General features: G+C 31.9%; 1 protein-coding gene across 1 annotated transcript in view; it reads right to left on the reverse strand.

Annotated features, from left to right (window-relative positions):
• LOC129960637 (transcription elongation factor B polypeptide 3-like) overlaps window positions 1–19,565 on the reverse strand; it is a 62,198-nt gene that overhangs the window by 19,586 nt on the left and 23,047 nt on the right. The window contains exons 2-3 of the mRNA XM_056074186.1: window positions 4,676–4,732; window positions 871–1,944 (exon numbers count right to left, since the gene is read on the reverse strand). Coding sequence (XP_055930161.1) covers window positions 871–1,944; window positions 4,676–4,732 — 1,131 coding nt within the window. The remainder of the gene's footprint in view (window positions 1–870; window positions 1,945–4,675; window positions 4,733–19,565) is intronic.

A 19,565-nucleotide genomic window follows, 5' to 3' on the forward strand; every position in this document is an offset into this window, starting at 1 on the left:
TGAAGTCTGAGTGTTAGTTGTATAAACAATTTCTAACTAATAAAGTATTAAAATGTTGAATATACAACTTAAATCTAATATAAATGCTCCCTATACATCTTGACATACAAATAGAATTCAGCATTTTATAAACTAAACAATTTAAAGCCAATTCCAAATTTGTGATTACTCTCTGAGCAAAGCTTTTAAATCCTTCGACAAAAATTATACAATTAAGAATTTACTCCAAACTGAAAACTCTGCAATGACTCATCTTATACTAGAAAATATTTTTTTACTTAAATTTAGCACTTAAATTGTCACATCTATATCAGCTACTGTCCAACATGACTTTTCAAGATATATAGTAAAACTAATTATTGAAATTGGTTTCAGAATGGGGAAAAAATATGTCAAAATTGCAGGGGGGAAAATAATATCAGTGTAACCTGTAGTCTTAACATATTCATTCTTAACTAAAGAAGGTTATGGTTAAGAATATACAGTGCATGCATATTGCACAGTTCATATCTACTTCTAAAGCTCATGTATGTATGAAACTTCAAGCTTAATTTGTGTGTGTGTGTGTGTGTGTGTGTGTGTGTTTGTTTTCAATGTAAATTTTGCAGTATCTAGAGTTTTCGGTAGTATATTATTCTGTTCTGTTCTTATGATTGCTAAACTAAATTTCTTGAATTTAAAATGAAGTTTTTTCTATGCATGGTGCCTTTTTTCTTTTAATTTCTGGCTTTTATTAAATCATCCATATAGATAGAGTTTTACTGTACTTTGTTGCATTTATACAAGCTACATTTACTGAAAAACAGAGTAAAAAAGTAAAAAAAAAATACTGAACATGAGAAAAAGTTAAAAACTAATTTCATTACTTACAGATTTTTGGGCCGAATCTGACAGCAAAGATGGAAGAGAATTTTTATCCAGCTCAGGAATTTTTGTAGTTGAAGATGTTATTGAAAGTTTTGTAGATGATTTACTAACACTTTCTCTTGGTTTGGAGTTTTCAATTCCAACCTTTTTATTAGAATTCTCTTTCTGTTTTTCTTTCTTATCAGAAGTTTTAGAGCTCTTCTTTTTCTTGACAGGAACTATGTCACTAAAATTTAAGCAGTCTTCAAATCTTGCTTCTGAAGAAGTGAAAGATTCTGTTGGTTTAATCTTGAGGGCTTTTTTTACTTCTGAATGACTCTTTTTCTCACTATCTTTGTTCTTTTTGGGCTTTTTTGATACATGTTTCTCGATCTCAGAATTTTTAGATACACTATTATGTGAGTGTGAATTATGAGATGGTTTAGTATTACTTTGGATCCCAGAGTTATGAGATTTCTTTTCTTTGTCCTTTTTCTTATGGGAACTATGATTTGATTGTTTCTCTGATCCATTTTTGTAGTGACTAGAGTCTGAAGGAGAGAAACTAAGATTTGTTTTAAGTCGTTTTGCTTCAGAAGCATGGTTTTCAGTATTTGAAGGCGATGTTTCGAATGATTTTCGTTTTCCAGAATATGATGAATCAGCAACAGATGATGCTTCAGCATCACTTTCATCTGTATTTGAATGCTTAAAAGTAGAATTTAGATCATGGTGATATGACGCATAATCTGAATCATCAGTGTTATTTAACACATGATTATTATAATTTTTGGAAGAGTGTTCATTCGTACTTGGATACTGCTTGCTACTGGAATTAGAAGATTTTTTATCTCTAGAACTCTGTCTTTCATGAGAAGATGTAGATTTCTTATGAGACTTCTCAGTATCAACTCTTTCTTCTTTTCTTTCAGCTTTATTTGAATTATGCTTTGAATGAACAACTTTGGAAGAATTATCAGGTGATTTCTGAGTTGATGATACAACCTCTCGCCAATTATGCAAAACAGATGTGGCTTTTACTCCAACTTTACCAGATTTTTTAGCCAGACTTCGTATAACTTTCCCAATACCTGTGTCCTATAAATAATTACAATTTTCAATTTTAGAAAAAAATTTTAAACTGGTAGATTTTAATAATACCTACTTGGAACATTTTTTAAGTAAAAACATAAACTCTGAAAGGGTCAAATGTATAATAATGTAAACAAAAATTTATTTTAATTGCAATAGCAATTTTAAGTGCTAGCAAATTTCTTTCTTAAAGTTTTATATTGCATCATATCAAAATTTTTAAATGTTACAATTGATTGCAAAATAAACAGAACGCAAGTGGAATCTTATTAAAAAATGTAATATACTTCAATAATGTCTGAACCCATTGTCTTTATGTAAGATTTAACATATCTTTCTTCCCCCCCCCTGCATACATTATGATAAGAGCAACTGTTTCTCAATGACTTTGTCAGATAATATAAAATAATAGATTATGTAAATCTAATATAATTAAATTGGCAGTGCCAATTCAACCATTATTTTAGAGAAAATTAAAAAACACATTGTAATCTAAAGCTATAATAAAGCACAATTAAACATGCATAGTATAATTTAAAATTCATTTGGATGAAGTGATTAATATGCTTGAAGAGCCATTGTATTCTTCAAACATCCATATTTGAGGTCATTTTCCAATGAGACAAGATATGAAATGAAATGGTTAATCCCACTACAAGTCAAAGTCTTTCAATAAAGGAAGTTGGAATATTAATCTATATCTTACCTGCCACAAGGAAAAGATTTTACTGGTAGGATAATTCTGTATTATAGTAATCAATCTCAAATAAAGCAAATGTTTTTTTTTTAATTAGTGTAAACTATAAATATTTAAAACAGAACCGCAAATAAATTTAATAGACTAGATGTTATAAGCTTCATTAGTTTAATATCAAATGCATGAGGAAAAACTTTACTAGGAAAACTGTGAGTGATAACTATGGATCAGCTGTCAATACAAACATAAGTATGTATACCTTGAGTGTCCGAGACACTAAATTTTTTGGGTATTTGCAAGCTCTCATACCTTCATTTCCATACTGAATTTTAGTAAAATTTTAATTGCTTAAGATACCATAATATCTGTGAACTAAAATTCTAAGATTAAGAATACTAGAAAGAAAAAAATTTGCCTTAAAAAATTTACATATTATACAGGGAAACATTTCATGCACTCTATACATCATCTCAGATATCATAAACATTACAAGCATTTAAAGCTATGATGTTAATAGAGCAGCGATTTAAGACAAAACTATTTGAAGATGGAACAGATAAGAAGACAAGGCACATGCCAGAGATCATGAAATAAAGAACAATTCTTTTTGATATCATGAAAGCTTTAGTTACTCTTCAAACTCCCCCAAGCTAAACAAATATAAAATGCCTTGATCAGAGAAATTGGTGCCACATTAATTCCATGTAAGCAGATTTCATTTTATGAGGCTAGAAAAAGAAACCATCCTACAAAAGAAATTTTCTTGCAAGGAAAAGAAACTGTGTATATTTCACAAAACTGTTCTTATATTCAAGTTAGATGCTATCATACAGTTTTTTTTAAACAAAATGTTGGATTTTAAATTATTTTACTACAATTTTCATCATTAATCATTTAATATAAAATATATATCTTTACACTACTGAAAACTTGCTTCCTGGAATGCATATCATGAAAAGGTAGGTTTTTGAATCAGTGCTCTATTTTTCTTTTCTTTTTAATGATTGATATTGATTACCGAGTTATTTCCGTATATTTAATTCAATAAAAATTAGGTAACAAATACATGGTGAAATTTGTTTTTATACAGAAGCATATCTGAAACATTATTGAGAAAGCATACCTGAATTATTCTCCTCGGTATAATTTTAAATTAAAAAGAATCAGAAATAAATTATCAGTTTAAATCTTCTATTACTGACAATTGATTACAATTTGATGAAAATGTATTTTGAAATGTGTATTATTCTAAAAATATGCTCTTAAAATGGATTTTAATATTCTAAAGTAAAATCAAGATATTTACTGCCTTGGAAAAGAGTCAAATACTACTGAATAATTTCAGAGGTTAAAAGGCAAGCTAAATAGTATGGCATTATTTAAGTGGAAAAAGAACAATTAAATTAATAACATGAGAACTTGATTTGCTTACAAACTAGTTTTAATTTTTATTCTTTTGAGGCACTGTGCACGGAGTATTTCAAAAACTGAAAAATAATTGTTTCAATGTTTAAAAATTATTACATTATTTCAAATAAGCATCATGATCAAAGATCTTAATGCTTTATCCACTCTTATGAATTTATACATCTAAAATATTTTAAATATTTGATGGAATTAGAATTATAGAAAATATGAAATATGAAGGAAGAAAAAATATAATTATCATAATCATATATAATCATCATAAGTAAAAATATAATTACTTAGAACATTCAAAAAAATATTTTAAAATGTAATTACATGCAAATCCAACTTTTTAAGTACACATATATGATATTTTCAAATTGTCCCAAAGAAATTCAGCATCAGGAGATTTTCAATATACTTAATCCACCTGTACTTACAGATACTGATTCTCATTTAAAACATTTATTGTCTCATAATATGTTATTTTAACAGCTTATATTTTTCTCCATGTAGATTTCTGGTATGCCACAAATTGTTCCTGAACGCTGACATGAATACTAATGCAAATTTTAGTAAAACTAAAATGATATGTAATCAAGATAATGTTTGAAAAAAAAAATCACACTGTACCTGCAGAAGATCCACAGAGACAGGAACTTTAGACAACTTATGAATAACATTCAGTATCTGCAAATCAGAAAATAAATATATCAAAATATTCAAAACTAACAAAATAAGTTTAATAAAAAAAAAAAACTATTTAACGAGTTCAAAAGAATATGACATTTTTCATATCTGGCTTTGAAGGCCTGATATTTTAAAATCAAAACAAGTTTTCAATTTTCATTAAGGTACTAATAAGAAAATTGATCAAAGAATCAAAACCAATCAAGTCCCCACTTAATAAAGTATGTTTGGTCACTGCATTGACTTTAAGATGACAGAACTTATACATATATAATGCTAATTAATAGTATTCAAAAGAATTATAATATTGAGCTAGTATATACAATAAAATAGGGCTACCATATGCTTTGTACATTAAAAGCTAGAAAGAATCCTTCAGAAGATGATTTTAAAAAATTTTAGAAATTATTTTTAAAATTTTAATGTGAAGTAATTACTTATAAGTAAAAAAATGTTTATTTAATGTTATTAATTATTTCAATCAAAGGATAATTTATTAATTATTTCAATTAAAGGATAAATGTTAAAAACAGGACTGTTTGGTCTGGTCACTGTGAACATAGTCTAATCGTAGAAATATAAATTTTGCTGAAAGCAAGCAATAATTCAAAAATTTATTATTGCATATCTGTACTGAAATACTTTATTTTCCTTTCCAATCATAATGAGATGAAAAAATTATTATTAAAGGAGAAAGAAGAACTCGCATCTCCTCTTCTTTTGCAAATTAACTGATTAACAAATTAACAGAAGAACTGATTAAAAAAAAAAGCACTGGGTATGGTCTCCCAAGAACTTTCTTGCATACTCTCTAATAAAGCGATTATCCCCACCCCACCACCACAAAGAATTGTGGATCTTGACTAAGGTCAAGAAGGTAGTGGATTGCATTAGCATACATTAGTTGCAAAATATTAATCTTTGGCATAAATTTAGCATTTTTATTGAATCCATTGAGCGATCGTTGGTGAGTTTTTTTACGATTGATCTCTGGCACACAGTAGCCTCCAAAAACCAAATTTGTGTTTTAGGTAATTTTTTCCCTGACTAATTGAAATCAAAATTTCACAGAGAACTACAATTGCAATCACAAAATCACATGCTGAATTTGATATATTTAAGTCATTTGGTTTTTGAGTTATCACACTTATACGCTTCCAAAATTATAGACTAGCAGACAGTGAATTCATAGTTGGATTTGGCTCAACATTTGATAGGTGCCAATAATATAGCAGATGAATATGTAAATCAAATTTTATCCATCTATCTCTCTTCATTTTGTAGTTACCGTGTTAACCTACATTCGGACAGACTTCCTCTGAATGGATTAGCTTGAAATTTGATAGGAAAAAAATTAGTATGTGGAACACATAACTAAATTTCATATGTCTACTTCAAAGTGTTTCTGAGTTATCTTTATCACAGACAGGCAAATGTAATGCCCAAAATTTGTTTTTCGAATTCAGGGAAGTCTAAAACAAGGAAATTCATCAAAATCTCAAGTTCAAATCGATAGGTGAATATAATATGTTCTCTACACTTCGTATATGAGAAAGTAAAAAAAAAAAAAAAAAGGAAAAAAGGAGGTTTTCTGAAAATGTTTTCATAATATTTTTTTAACAAAATTGTTAGTTCACAAATTAACATTTAGGCAAAGTTGAGTTTTATATTCAAATATGAACTATTCAAAGCCAGAATGTGAAGTAATTTTTGCAACCCAGCATCAATAAATGAGTTTAATTTAAATAAAAATGTGCAATATTAATTACTCTTAAAAACTCTGCACCCACAAAGTTGAAAGTTAATTCATTTTTTAAAAAAACTACAATATTTGAAATTAGTGCTATTAAATGTATTATGCTACTAATTAATATTCACCAATTTTCAAATCAAAACCAATAGCTCAAAATATTTTGAAAACTCAAACAAAAATTATACATTATATTATATATATGCTTCCTTCACCTGCCAAATCAATTAACTCTATTAAACAGAAAATGATATGTTCATATACTTAGTTATTGAAAACTGTATTTAAACGTAAATATTATAGAACATATTATGGCATATGTAGCTTTCATTTAAATGTTTATAAAATACATAAAATAGTAGTATATCTTTGGAATTATCGTTACTATAAAAATATTGGCGTGAATGAGGAGTTTGACGTTAATGAAGGAGTAATCTATTTGGAAAGTGTAATAAAAAAAGTCTAAAAAAAGTAATAATAAACCTTGAAACATTCATTGCATTCCAGTCTATGCAATAATGTGCGTGTACAGAAATAAGAGCTCGGCCAATTCAAATGAAGTTTTTGTTAAGTGCGAATAATTACTTATTTAACGATTCAAATTTCACCATTATCGAGTCACATTCGAAAGGAATTCGGCTAAATTCTAGAGACGGGTACCGCCAAATTTTAAAGCTAAAGTCGCCAATATGGCAACCCCTCTACGCTTCCAATGTATGGCAACCCTTTTAAGAGAATGCGGTGATGTCGGTGATGAATGGGGCGATATCGGTGATGTAATTATTAACTAATCAGGTTTGAATTGACTTTGAATTTCAACCAATTAGGTATAAATGCAGCGTTTCGCGGGGAATTTTTAATTTCTGCTGCTCCTCAAGTCTTGTACCGTATTTTTTCATTTCTCTCTTCGATTTCTCTTGTGGTGGCAGCTTTTCGTGGGAAATCTTTCCGAAGATTGGATTTATTCTGATTTCTTCTGCTCCCCAAGTCTTGTTAAGTATTTTTTTTCTTACTTTCTTCGATTTTTCTTGTGGTGCAATATAGCTGGTATGAATGTGACATATGAGGAATCCCTTAATTTGAGGTTTTTTTTCGATTTAGAACGTTTGGGAGCGAAAGCGTGTGTTGAATGGTGCATGAAAATGGGTTTAATTGCTGATGGACGGAAGTGTGCTGAATGCGGGCAGGATATGATTTTAACAGAACGGAAAGATCGGGGAGATGGGGTTAATTGGGTTTGTAGAAGGGAAGGGCATTATTGCAAATTAAGTATTCGGGCTAATTCATGGTTTGAAAATTCTCGGATGGATCTGTCGAAAGTTTTATTGGCGACGGCCATGTGGGTGAAGGGTTGTACCCATTCATTTATTACGGAAGAGGCCGATATCGCCAGGCAAACCACGACAGACTGGATGAGTTTTTGTAGGGAGGTATGTGTTTGCATGCTTGTGAATGAAAGTGTTACACTTGGGGGGCCGGGTAAAATTGTTGAGATTGACGAATCAAAATTTGGGAAACGAAAGTTTAATAAGGGAAAGAGGGTTGAGGGTGCATGGGTTTTTGGGGGTGTTGAAAGGTATTCGAACAAATGTTTTATGGTTGTGGTACCGGATCGAACACGTGAAACTTTGATTTCGGTACTGAAAGAATGGGTTATTCCGGGTTCCACAGTAATGTCTGACTGCTGGAAGGCGTACGATTGTCTTTCAGACGAGGCATTTGTGCACCTCACAGTCAATCATAGTCTAACATTTAATGACCCGGATACAGGTGCCCACACGAATTCAATCGAGGGGACTTGGGGAGCATGCAAGAGATCTCTAAAAGGAACGAGAAAAGTGAAAGACGGTATGGACGGCTATTTAGCAGAATATATTTGGAGGCGGTGTCACCGCTCCGGGGTTAAATCGATTACCCGGCAGTTCTTTGAATCAATCATAAAAGTGTACCCGCCTGACAAAGAAATTGAAAAGGAGTAATAGCTGCCATACCGACGAAATTCACATGGTTACATCGGGTGAGTTGAAAAAAATTGTATTTTTATTTTTGTGCATTTTTTTAAATTTAACACTGTTCAAATTGTGCAATTTTTAATTATTTTTAATTTTTGTAAATAGTATTGAGAAACTTTTATTTTTAATTTTTATTATACTTTTTATACTAATTATTTTTAATTTTTATAAATAGTTCTTTTTGTATACTTCATGAAAAATTTTTCTCCTGCCATAACCCCATGGACGCTGTAATCTTCAGAAAAAAATCTCTTGAAAATAGTCATAATATTGAGAAACACAATTCTGAAGATTACTGCGTCCGCTGGCTTTGGCGAGAAAAATTTGGCTGCAAATCGCCAAATGGTACCCGTCCCTAGAACTGTACCAGGAATTCAAAATATTTTCTTGCCAAATGACTGAAAAGGATGAAATTTAATGTAATATTGGTAAAAGTGTATTATAGTGTGCCCCCTGCTGCGCCAACAATGCCAAGTCGCCAATAAAGTAGGAGGACAAAATAAACAAATACTTCCGCGGAGCAGTTACGGTTACCATTTCCCGCCATATAATTAGGACTTTTTACTGATAAGTATTATTTTTTTAGTTTTTTTTCCCATACTGCCCGGTGCCTTCTACAGATGCCGAATATAATTGTGATTTTTTACTGCTAAGAATTATTTATTTATTTTTTCAGATCGGCTGCGCCGGTCTGTTGGGGGCAGAGCAAAAGTTAGAGCATGCGATAGCTTCGGCATCTGTAAAAAGCACCGGGCAGAATTTTTTAACTTAAAAAAACATCCTACGGCTTCGCTAGCACATTGAACATAAGGACTGTGTTGATAACAGAAACAGTATACATAACCAAAAGAAAAGAAAGAAGCAATCGGAACAATCTCCATACAAAATTTCAAATAAACATCCTTTTCCCAATTCATGAACTCGTAAAAAAATATATTCCACTCACCCTTCATCCATTCTACAGGTTCGAAATATTCCCGACATAACAAATTATAAAGGAAACCAAACGTTAAAAACAACAAAAAAATTACGAGAACTGCGAAGAATTCCATTGCAGCTGCCTTTTAAAGTGAGAATGCAGACGATTTTTTAAAGCGCAAACTGACAATTAAAAATTGCAAGAGAATAAATATTTTCTGTTCGTATTCACATTAAAAAAAAAAAAAAAGAAGAAAATAACTTTTAATTATAAGCTTAACTTTCTTTATTTAATAAACTTTTAATTATAATAAAGAACAAAATTAAAATCGTTAATCGATATTTTTTTAATATTTTAAATTTAACATTTTTCATAATATAGTTGTAGTTTAAATACAACTCAACCACTACAAAAAGTAGTAAACAAAACAGCATTAGGGTTGCTAGAAGAGCGTTCCGATGGGTTGCAATATTGTCGACAAACTCGGGAGCACACTATTCTTCACTTATCCGTAATGGTAGTAATACTTTATAAGCGATAAATTGACAAATATGGTAACCTAACAATATATATATTTTTTTTTTGATATTTGAACAGTTTACTGTTTGGCACGATTTGGCAGAGATTGGCAAAAAATCCGTGCAGCATTCTTACCTAGTGAATTAAATTCCGAAATAATACTTTTTTTCGATTACCAATAAAATCTATTCCTGGATCCTGGTCCTTAATGTTAATTAAATATACTATGAGTATAAAATATTATTATATCAAAAGCTTTGACACACACACACACAACAACAACAAAAAAAAAAAAGTGGAGTATATTGATTTAACTTGTCAATGGCTCCAATATTTTTAATTTCAAAGGTGTCCGATAGATGGCGGTACAGTTATTAAATAGGAGAAAAGATGATAAACATTGCTATAACTTTTCTAGTTTTTCACCATAGCGCATTACAATTCCGCCAAGACATGCTATGTTTATTATGAAAATATTTATTACAATAAAACGCACTTGAAAGTGCTATGAGGAGCTTTAAAAAAAATGCACGCTGCATATGCATTATTCAAATTATCGTGCAATAAAAATGTATTTTTTATCATTAAATTTTCATCTTCCAACGTAATTCGGAAATCAAATCAAAATGAGCACTTTATTTTGATTCGACATAGACGAAAGAACTACAGTTAATAAATTTGAATTCTTAAAGTGGCTCTACCAACTATTGATTCTCAGATTAATAAATTGGCATTAAATAATTCTAAGATACTATGATTCGAAACAAAAAGTAAGTATAATCAACAAATACTACAAGTATTCTCTTTATTGAATAATTACGATATTACACTCCCCAAATGGAAGGTGTCATTTTATCAGATAAAAAATGCAAAACACTGGACGAAATGGACAAAACAAATATATATACATTAAGGTGTATCACGTACCTTTTTTTTTTAATTCAAAATTTGAATTCGATAAAAAAATTGTTACTGTGGTCACATGTTTAACAACAATAACAAAAAAAAGTTTTTAGACAAAAAAATTATTTAGGTCTTTCAGTATGGGCCACATGTTGTCAAGTATAAAGATGTAAAGTTTAGAATGTTCATTTACAATTAAAAAAAAAAAAATGTGTCATGAAAAATTTAGGTTTCCCGACGCAGCAGTAAAATAATGGATTTTATACAAAATAAAGATCTATTGTTGAAAGTTTCATATATTTCCAGTCTACTTTTCAATAACAAACTTCTTGTAACCATATAAATAAAAATTATTTCAAACTTGAAAAGTGTTCACTGAATTCCGCGTCGTTGAAATTGCAGATGTGATATTTCGTTTCAAAAAGTGGAAGGCATTTTTTGTCCAGCAATCTTGATTTGGGAACCCATCTTACTATTTTAAATCTTACTGAGCTTCGACATTTCTGTTCACAATTTTACAGTTTCTTTCTGGTCCAGGGTGGCCAACATATCCGCTGTTTGAATTTTCTAGACATTTCCAGGTGTGTGTTTTTTTTAAAGAAATTTCCCAGACATTTTTCAGATATTTCTAATATCTTCAGAACTGTGTCGTTTTATTTCAATTCTCTTTAATTGTTGCACAATATGTTCTTAACTTTAATTGAAAAATTGTTCTACTCTTTTAACTAAAATCAATGTAAAAAAAAGAACAAAAAACATTCTCAGAACAAAAAACATTTTCACTTACTGAATTTCAGATAAGCTTCAATTATGTAAAACCCTTCTTTTTTTTTTTCGCAAATATACTAACCAACACTAGAAGATACATACCCATCTAGGCTGACTTTAACTAACCAGTTATATCTTAGAACTGTTTATCAAATTTACTTAGGAAAAATACAGTACAAAAATATATGCACATCGGCGCAGTGCTTAAGCATGAAATGATTTGTTTCTTTCCAGAGGAGTCTTCCCTATCCATACTGTTTAATAAAACGCCAATCAGAACTGAACAGTAATTTTACTAACAAAAAAAAAATCGTTTACAAATAGAGCTGTACCGATTTTCGATTTATCGGGAAAAAAACGGTATTTTTTAAAAAACCGATTTTTTTATGCCAGTTTTCGAAAAATATCGATCTATCGAAATCATGATCATGATTGATCAATCGATATTCACAATTAATTTGCTTTTACGATTTTGTGTTGGTTATCAGTGTTTATTTTTGTTACTTTTCATTTCTTTTCAGTTTCATAATAATTTTTGTTAATATCTCTATAAATACTGTCATTCTAATATATAAAAATACTTGTTTTAAACATGTCATTTTGGAATAAACTGTTTTTTGTTCCTTAACTGAATGAAACCATTATGGAAAAATAATTGCGGTTATCAGAAGGTTGTTGAATATTTAGCATTTAACAAAGGGCAGTCATCTTCAGAAATAAAAGCAAAAAGGATCAATTCATATTAGATCCAGAATTATATTCGCAACTCCATTTTTCTCACTCAAGCGTGCTCGAATAAATTTTTAGTTAAAAAAAAAATGTCGTTATACAGTAGGCAAAATGATTATTTGTACACCACTTTTTTTTTAAGTTTTAGAAACATATAAGCAGCTATTTTATTCATTGCGACGTGTGAGCGTGAGTTAGTTGTTTATTTCTAAGTAAACGGAAAAAATATTTTGAAATAATTGAAAATAAAATTTAAATCTTACAAACTTGGAAAATTTCTTGCAAAAAGTATATTTGTACACCTATATCACCGGTAAGTATTACTATCATTTCATGTAATTTTTCAAATTATAGTTAATTTTTTGGTTAGTTTGTGTTCCGACCTGTCATTGTGCTGCCCTCTTGCGGCAAAGGGGAAAACACTTCAGTGTAGCGTGTAGCGTTAGCGAGTGTGTGTGCGGTAGCAAGGCTGCGCCTGCTAACCAATGATGGCCAGAATAAAGGAAAAAGAGTCCAAAATTATTCTTGTGTTGTGATTTTTTAATAAGGTGAGAGCTATCGACGTAAATTTAGTGCTTGTGTAATAATATGGTCCGTCTCGGAGGAGTGGAAATAGCGATCAGCGATGGATTACGTTTTTTTTTGTGTGTGAAAATATGCGAAGTGGATTAGCGTAGGCTTAGGAAACGAAACTTGTGCTTGAGTGGTGTTTTTTGTTTCTGTTCTCTGTGTTTTCGCGTATTCTCTCGTCCCAATTCTCAAGGATAATTATTGTGGGTAAGTGTTCAATTACTTAAATTTTCATTATGTCTTTGTCTAGTTTGAAGAAAGACGAATTAAAGAGTTTGTGTACGGAATTAAATATTAAATTTGCATCTTCCGCTAAAGTTGTAGATTTGATAAGTATAATTGAGAATAGTGACATTTATAAGCAAAGAATTGAGGTTGTGAAAAATTTAATTAGAGATTTCAGACGAAAGAAGTAAAAATTCGGATCAAGCCGAAAACGAAAGGCGTTCATTAGAACAAAAATTGGAGATTGAAAGGCTTTCGCTTTTGCGTGTAGAGAAAGAAATAGAGCTTTTAAAACTCAAATCCTCATCGTGTGAGCTTAACGATAATGAACAGAGTTTTAGTTTAGAGAATTTAATTAAGAGTATCAAAGTTTTGACGATTCCTGTTCCCAAAAATGCTGAATGTTTTAATCTCTTTTTCAATTCGCTCGAAAAAGCTTTCAAAACAAAAGCAGTTAGTGATAAATTTAAAGCGGAAATTCTATTAAATCTATTAGGGGATAGAATTGGCAATTTAATGGTTTATATCAAAGAAGAAGAGTTGAGTGACTATGAAAAAATTAAATCTATTGTCTTAAAACAATTCCAACCAACTTATCAAGAATGTCTAAAACAATTTAAAAGTGCAGTAAAATTGCCAACAGAAAATTATGTGCAATTTGCTTCAAGAGTTAGATCTGTTTTTGAGTATTACATTCAACTTCGTAATGTGAATGATTTTTCTAAATTGTGCGAGTTAATGTTTTCTGATCAGATTTTTAGCACTCTTCCTCAAGATTTAAAAAGTCATATCAGTATTAAACAAGGAGAATCTGTTTTTAATGTGCAGGAATTAAGTAGAGAATGTGATTTATTTGTGGCTTCTAAAACCGGAACCAAAACTGAGTTTTCCCGCGCATTCGTTACGAATAGAAATGAGCAAAGGAATTTCGGTAAAGGAAATTTTGAGAATCGTAATAGAAATGTTTCTAAAGTGTTCTTATCGAATACTAATTCTAAATGCGTTATGTGCCAGAACAACCACTCAATATTTAAATGTCAGGAATTTCAAAAACTGTTAGTGATAGAGTTGCATTTGTGAAATCCCAAAACTTATGTTTTAAATGCCTCTCACCAATATGCAATGTGAAAAAGTGTTCTGCAAGAAATTGCTTTTGTAATAAACCTCATAATAGGTTACTTCATTATCCCAGAGAGTTTGATCATTTCAGTGGGAGTGGTAAAAACGAAACTAGTACCATAGTTAATAAAGGGGAAAGTTCAACTTTAAACCCGGAAGTTAATTCCTTTTATCCAACTTCTTGCGCAACTAATGAAAATGTGCAATCGACATTTTCAGCTACGAGTACGGTTGAAAATAAACAAATGAGAACTGTATTGTTAAGCACGGCTAAATTTTATATTCGAGATAAATTTGGGAATCTGCAATGTGTTAGAGGGTTGCTGGATGTAGGAAGTCAGTCCGATATTATGACTTCGGAGTGTGCAAACAGATTAGGGTTAAAACAAGAAAAAATAAATGTAACAATTTCATGTTTAAATAATTCCTCAATGACTGTTACCAAATTTATTAAAGCTGAAATTTCAAATGCTAATAAGAGCTTTAAGCAAAATTTTGAGTTTCTTGTTGTAGATAAAATCACTGAGCTAACCCCAATTAAATATTTAAGTGTTAAAGAACAAATTCCTTCTAATATTAATTTGGCTGATAATTTTATGGTTCCCCAAAAAGTTGATTGTCTCCTAGGTGCTAAATCGTTCTATCATTTGTTGAGGCCAGAAAAGATCTACTCATCAAATGCAGAGTTGTTTTTTCAAAATAGTATTTTTGGATTTTTGGCTTGCGGTAGTGTAATGGAATTTGATTCCCCAAAAATTCATTGTGGGTTAATTATTGATGAAGATTTAAACAATACCATGAAAAAATTCTGGGAACTAGAAACTGTTGAGTTAGAGACCCCTAAATCCCATGAGGCAAAAATCGCTGAGGAACATTTTGTTAAAACTCATTATAAGAGCCTAGTGGAAAATATGTAGTCACAATCCCACTTAAAGAGGAACCTAGTTGTTTAGGCGAGTCTAAAAGTATAGCATTAAAAAGATTAAATTCACTTTGGAGTAAACTATCTCGTGATAAAACTTATTTAAAATTGTATGAAGAATTTATTAATGAGTATGAAAAGTTGGGACATATGAGAGACGTGACGCATGAGACAGAACCAGAGACAGTGTATTACATGCCCCATCATGGAGTATATAGACCAGAGAAAATGACCACTAAGCTTCGTGTAGTATTTAATGCCTCTAGTGAAACTACGAATGGAAATTCATTCAATAGCTTGCAAATTAATGGGGGAATTGTGCAGGAGGACTTAATTTCAATTATGATGCGATTCCGCAAACATCCATATGCATTTATTGCGGACATTGAGAAAATGTATAGGATGATTTACATTCATCCCAGTCAGCGAAACCTACAAAGAATACTTTGGAAGGACAGTGAGTATGGTTCAGTGAAAACGTTTGAACTGTCGACAATTGCTTACGGTACTACTAGTACCCCATTTTTAGCTACTCGAACGCTAATTCAAATTGCAAGGGATGAGGGACACAATTTTCCCCTTGCAGCACCCGTTGTTGAGAAAGATTTTTATGTGGACGATGTGCTATCTGGTGCTAAGACTTTACCCGTATGCATAGAGATGCAACAGCAGCTCACTTCCATGTTAAAACGAGCTGGCATGAACTTGCATAAATGGCGAGGCAATCATCCTCAGTTGTCTATCACTTCTGGATGCAACTACGACTTTGCAGACTGTGATAACAAAACTTTAGGTGTCACGTGGGACCATACTAATGACTGTTTTTGTTTTAAGGTGTCCATAACTTCAACGGATGTTCATACTAAACGAACAGTTCTATCCACAATAGCCAAGTTGTTTGACCCTCTGGGCCTCCTTGGTCCTGTGATTTCACTAGCGAAAATCTTTCTACAAAAATTGTGGCTTCTGAATCTTCAATGGGATGATCAGCTTCCTCCTGAAAATCATAGTGAATGGGAGAAGTTTACAAACGAGTTACAGTGCATTAACAACATCAAGGTGAGCAGATGTATTCTTCCATTTTCCGACATCGAAGCTATAGAGCTTCATGGGTTCAGCGACGCATCTGAAGCTGCCTTTGGAGCTGTTGTGTATTGCAAATCCCAAACACCTGCTGGTGAGGTTGTTGTCAAGATGGTGGCCAGTAAATCCAGAGTGGCTCCACTGAAGAAGCTCACGATCCCGAGATTGGAGCTCTGTGCTGCTGGTGAAATTGATGCAGCGTATCCAGTCGGCTCTTCGACTGAAAGTGTCCAATATCTATTACTGGAGCGATAGTATGATTGTGCTGTCATGGATTAAAAAAGAGACGTCCCAGTTAAAAACCTTCGTGGCAAACCGTGTAGCCACACTTCAAGACCTTTCGTGTCAGGAGCAGTGGAGACATGTTTCATCAGGTGATAATCCAGCTGATCTTATCAGTCGTGGTGTAAATCCGTCCAAAATGCTCGAGAGTAACTTGTGGTGGGAAGGCCCTGCCTTTCTAAAAAACAATGAGTATCCGTGCAGAGAAATCTCTGACTCTGTGATAAAGGACGATGTAGACTGTGAACTCAAAAAAGTTGACTGTGAAAGTGTTTTAGTTACTACATTGAACAATTCATGTGTTACTGATATTCTTAATTGTAGTAATAGTTATACTAAAATATTGCATGTAATAAGTTATGTTTTCAGATTTCTCCACAACTTGAGAAGTCCAACTGAAAGGAGACTGGGTCCCTTGACAACAGAGGAAATTAGGAAGGCTGAAACCTTCATAATAAAGGAAATCCAGAGTAGGGAATTTTCAGAAGAGTTAAGGTGTTTAAATAAAAATAAACCTGTTCTTGACAAAAGTAAGATCAAATGTTTAAACCCCTTTTTAGATGAGGTTGGTTTACTAAGAGTCAATGGCAGAATAAGACATAGTAATGTAAATTTTAACTGTAAGTTCCCAATTATTTTGCCTAAAGGTCATAAATTAACTAAGCTTATTATTGAATTCCTTCATAAAAGATATTTTCATTTAGGCCCTACTGCTTTACTACATTATGTCAGACAACGTTTCTGGCCAGTTCAAGGGAAGGCAACGTGTAGGAAAGTAGTGCATGATTGTATTAAGTGTTTCAGAGTTAAACCCATAGGAGTTAAACAATTGATGGGCGATTTACCGAAAGAGAGAGTGACTCCTGACTTCCCATTTAATTGCTCTGGAGTAGATTTTTGTGGCCCATTTCTTGTGAAATATAAACATCAAAGAAAGGGCACTTATCATAATGTGTATGTCTGTTTATTTGTATGCGTAGTTACTAAGGCAGTGCACCTCGAGATGGTCACTGATTTAACATCAGATGCCTTCATAGCGTGTTTAAAGAGATTTGTGGCTCGAAGAGGTTTATGTTCGAAATTATTTTCAGATAACGGCACAAACTTCATAGGAGCAAATAAGGAACTTTCTAAGTTATACAATTTAGTTGTAAAACCCGACGATAGTCTTGCTAGTTATTTGTCAACAGAGGGAATTGATTGGAACTTCATTCCACCTAGAGCACCTAACTTTGGTGGCCTCTGGGAAAGTGGAGTTAAAGCATTTAAATATCATTTCAAACGCATTTTAGGTAATTCCAAACTGAGCTATGAAGAATTCCTAACAGTTATTACGCAAATAGAAGGAATTCTAAATTCTAGACCACTTGCACCTCTGTCGTCCGATACCGATGTGTATGACGTGTTAACCCCTGCTCATTTCTTAATTGGCAGATCCTTAAATACTGTTGTAGAGCCAAATTTAATCGAAGTTAAAGACAATCGATTATCCAATTGGAAAAAACTGACAAAATTAATTCAAATGTTTTGGAGAAAATGGCATATACAGTATCTTAATAATTTGCAACAGAGGTCCAAGTGGAAGGTAGAAAAAGATAATGTAAAAATCAATGAGTTAGTGCTTCTTAAAGATGAAAACCTACCCCCTCAAAAATGGGCATTAGGTAGAATAATTGATTGTTATCTGGGTGAAGATAAAAGGGTCAGAGTTGTAAAAGTTAAAACTCAATCTGGAGTTTATAAAAGAGCCATTTCAAAAATTTGTATTTTACCTATTGATGTGTAATCTTATATTAGTGTTCTTTATTGTGTGATTAATGTTATTACCTTGTAATGTGTAGTGTTTAAAATCTGAATTTGTGTGTTTTTATTCAGCATTGTGCATTGAATTGTGATATTTCATAGTTTTTCCTTGTGTGTGTGTGTTGACAACATTATGTCAAGGCGGGCGGTATGTTCCGACCTGTCACTGTGCTGCCCTCTTGCGGCAAAGGGGAAAACACTTCAGTGTAGCGTTAGCGAGTGTGTGTGCGGTAGCAAGGCTGCGCCTGCTAACCAATGATGGCCAGAATAAAGGAAAAAGAGTCCAAAATTATTCTTGTGTTGTGATTTTTTAATAATGTGAGAGCTATCGACGTAAATTTAGTGCTTGTGTAATCAGTTTGTATTTTTTAAACATTGAAGGTTATCTTTTTTAACAGTGAAGGTCACTCGCAGAGAAAAGTTGAGATATGGCCACGAAATCAAAAGAAGTCTCTTTAGACATGAGAACTCATATTGTTAACCTTAATAAAAGTGGAAAATCTTATCGCGAAATTCAAAAGATGGTTAAGTTACCCTTTACAACTATTGGTTACATCGTAAGAAAATATAAAAATACTGGACGCGTTGAAAATGAACGCAGGCCAGGCGGCCCGAGTAAATTAACTTCAAGAAATAAACGAAGTATTGTTAAAGCAGCTATTAGAAAACCACAAATTTCTGCTCAGAAAATTGCAGATGACCTTCTCGCATCTTCTAACATTAGAATGACCGCTTAGACAATAAGAAATGTGTTACATAGTGCTGGTTTAAAAGGCAGAACTCCGAGAAAAAAAAAACCAATGATCTCTGAAGTAAATAGAAAGAAGCGTCTAGAATTTGCTATGAAATACTAAGACAAACCGATGGACTTCTGGAAAAAGGTTATTTTTTCCGATGAGAGTAAGTTTGAAATATTTTCACCCCCTAGTATCCAAAAAATCTGGCGAAAAAATAAAACAGCCCTTGATAGTAAAAATGTACTTCAGACCCTGAAACATGGTGATGGAAATGTGATGGTTTGGGGCTGTGTAGCTCATGGCGGTGTTGGAAAATTACACTTTATTGACACACAAATGACAGCTTTAGGTTACATTGATGTGTTGCGGCATAACTTATTAGACAGTGCTAGAAAATTGGGTATCGGTGACACTTTCTTATTCCAACAAGATAACGATCCAAAACACACTGCGATAGTTACTAAAACATGGTTGCTTTATAATGCGCCAAGA

The sequence above is a fragment of the Argiope bruennichi genome, chromosome X2 (genome assembly GCF_947563725.1).
Source record: "Argiope bruennichi chromosome X2, qqArgBrue1.1, whole genome shotgun sequence".
Classification (NCBI taxonomy): Eukaryota; Metazoa; Arthropoda; class Arachnida; order Araneae; family Araneidae; genus Argiope; species Argiope bruennichi.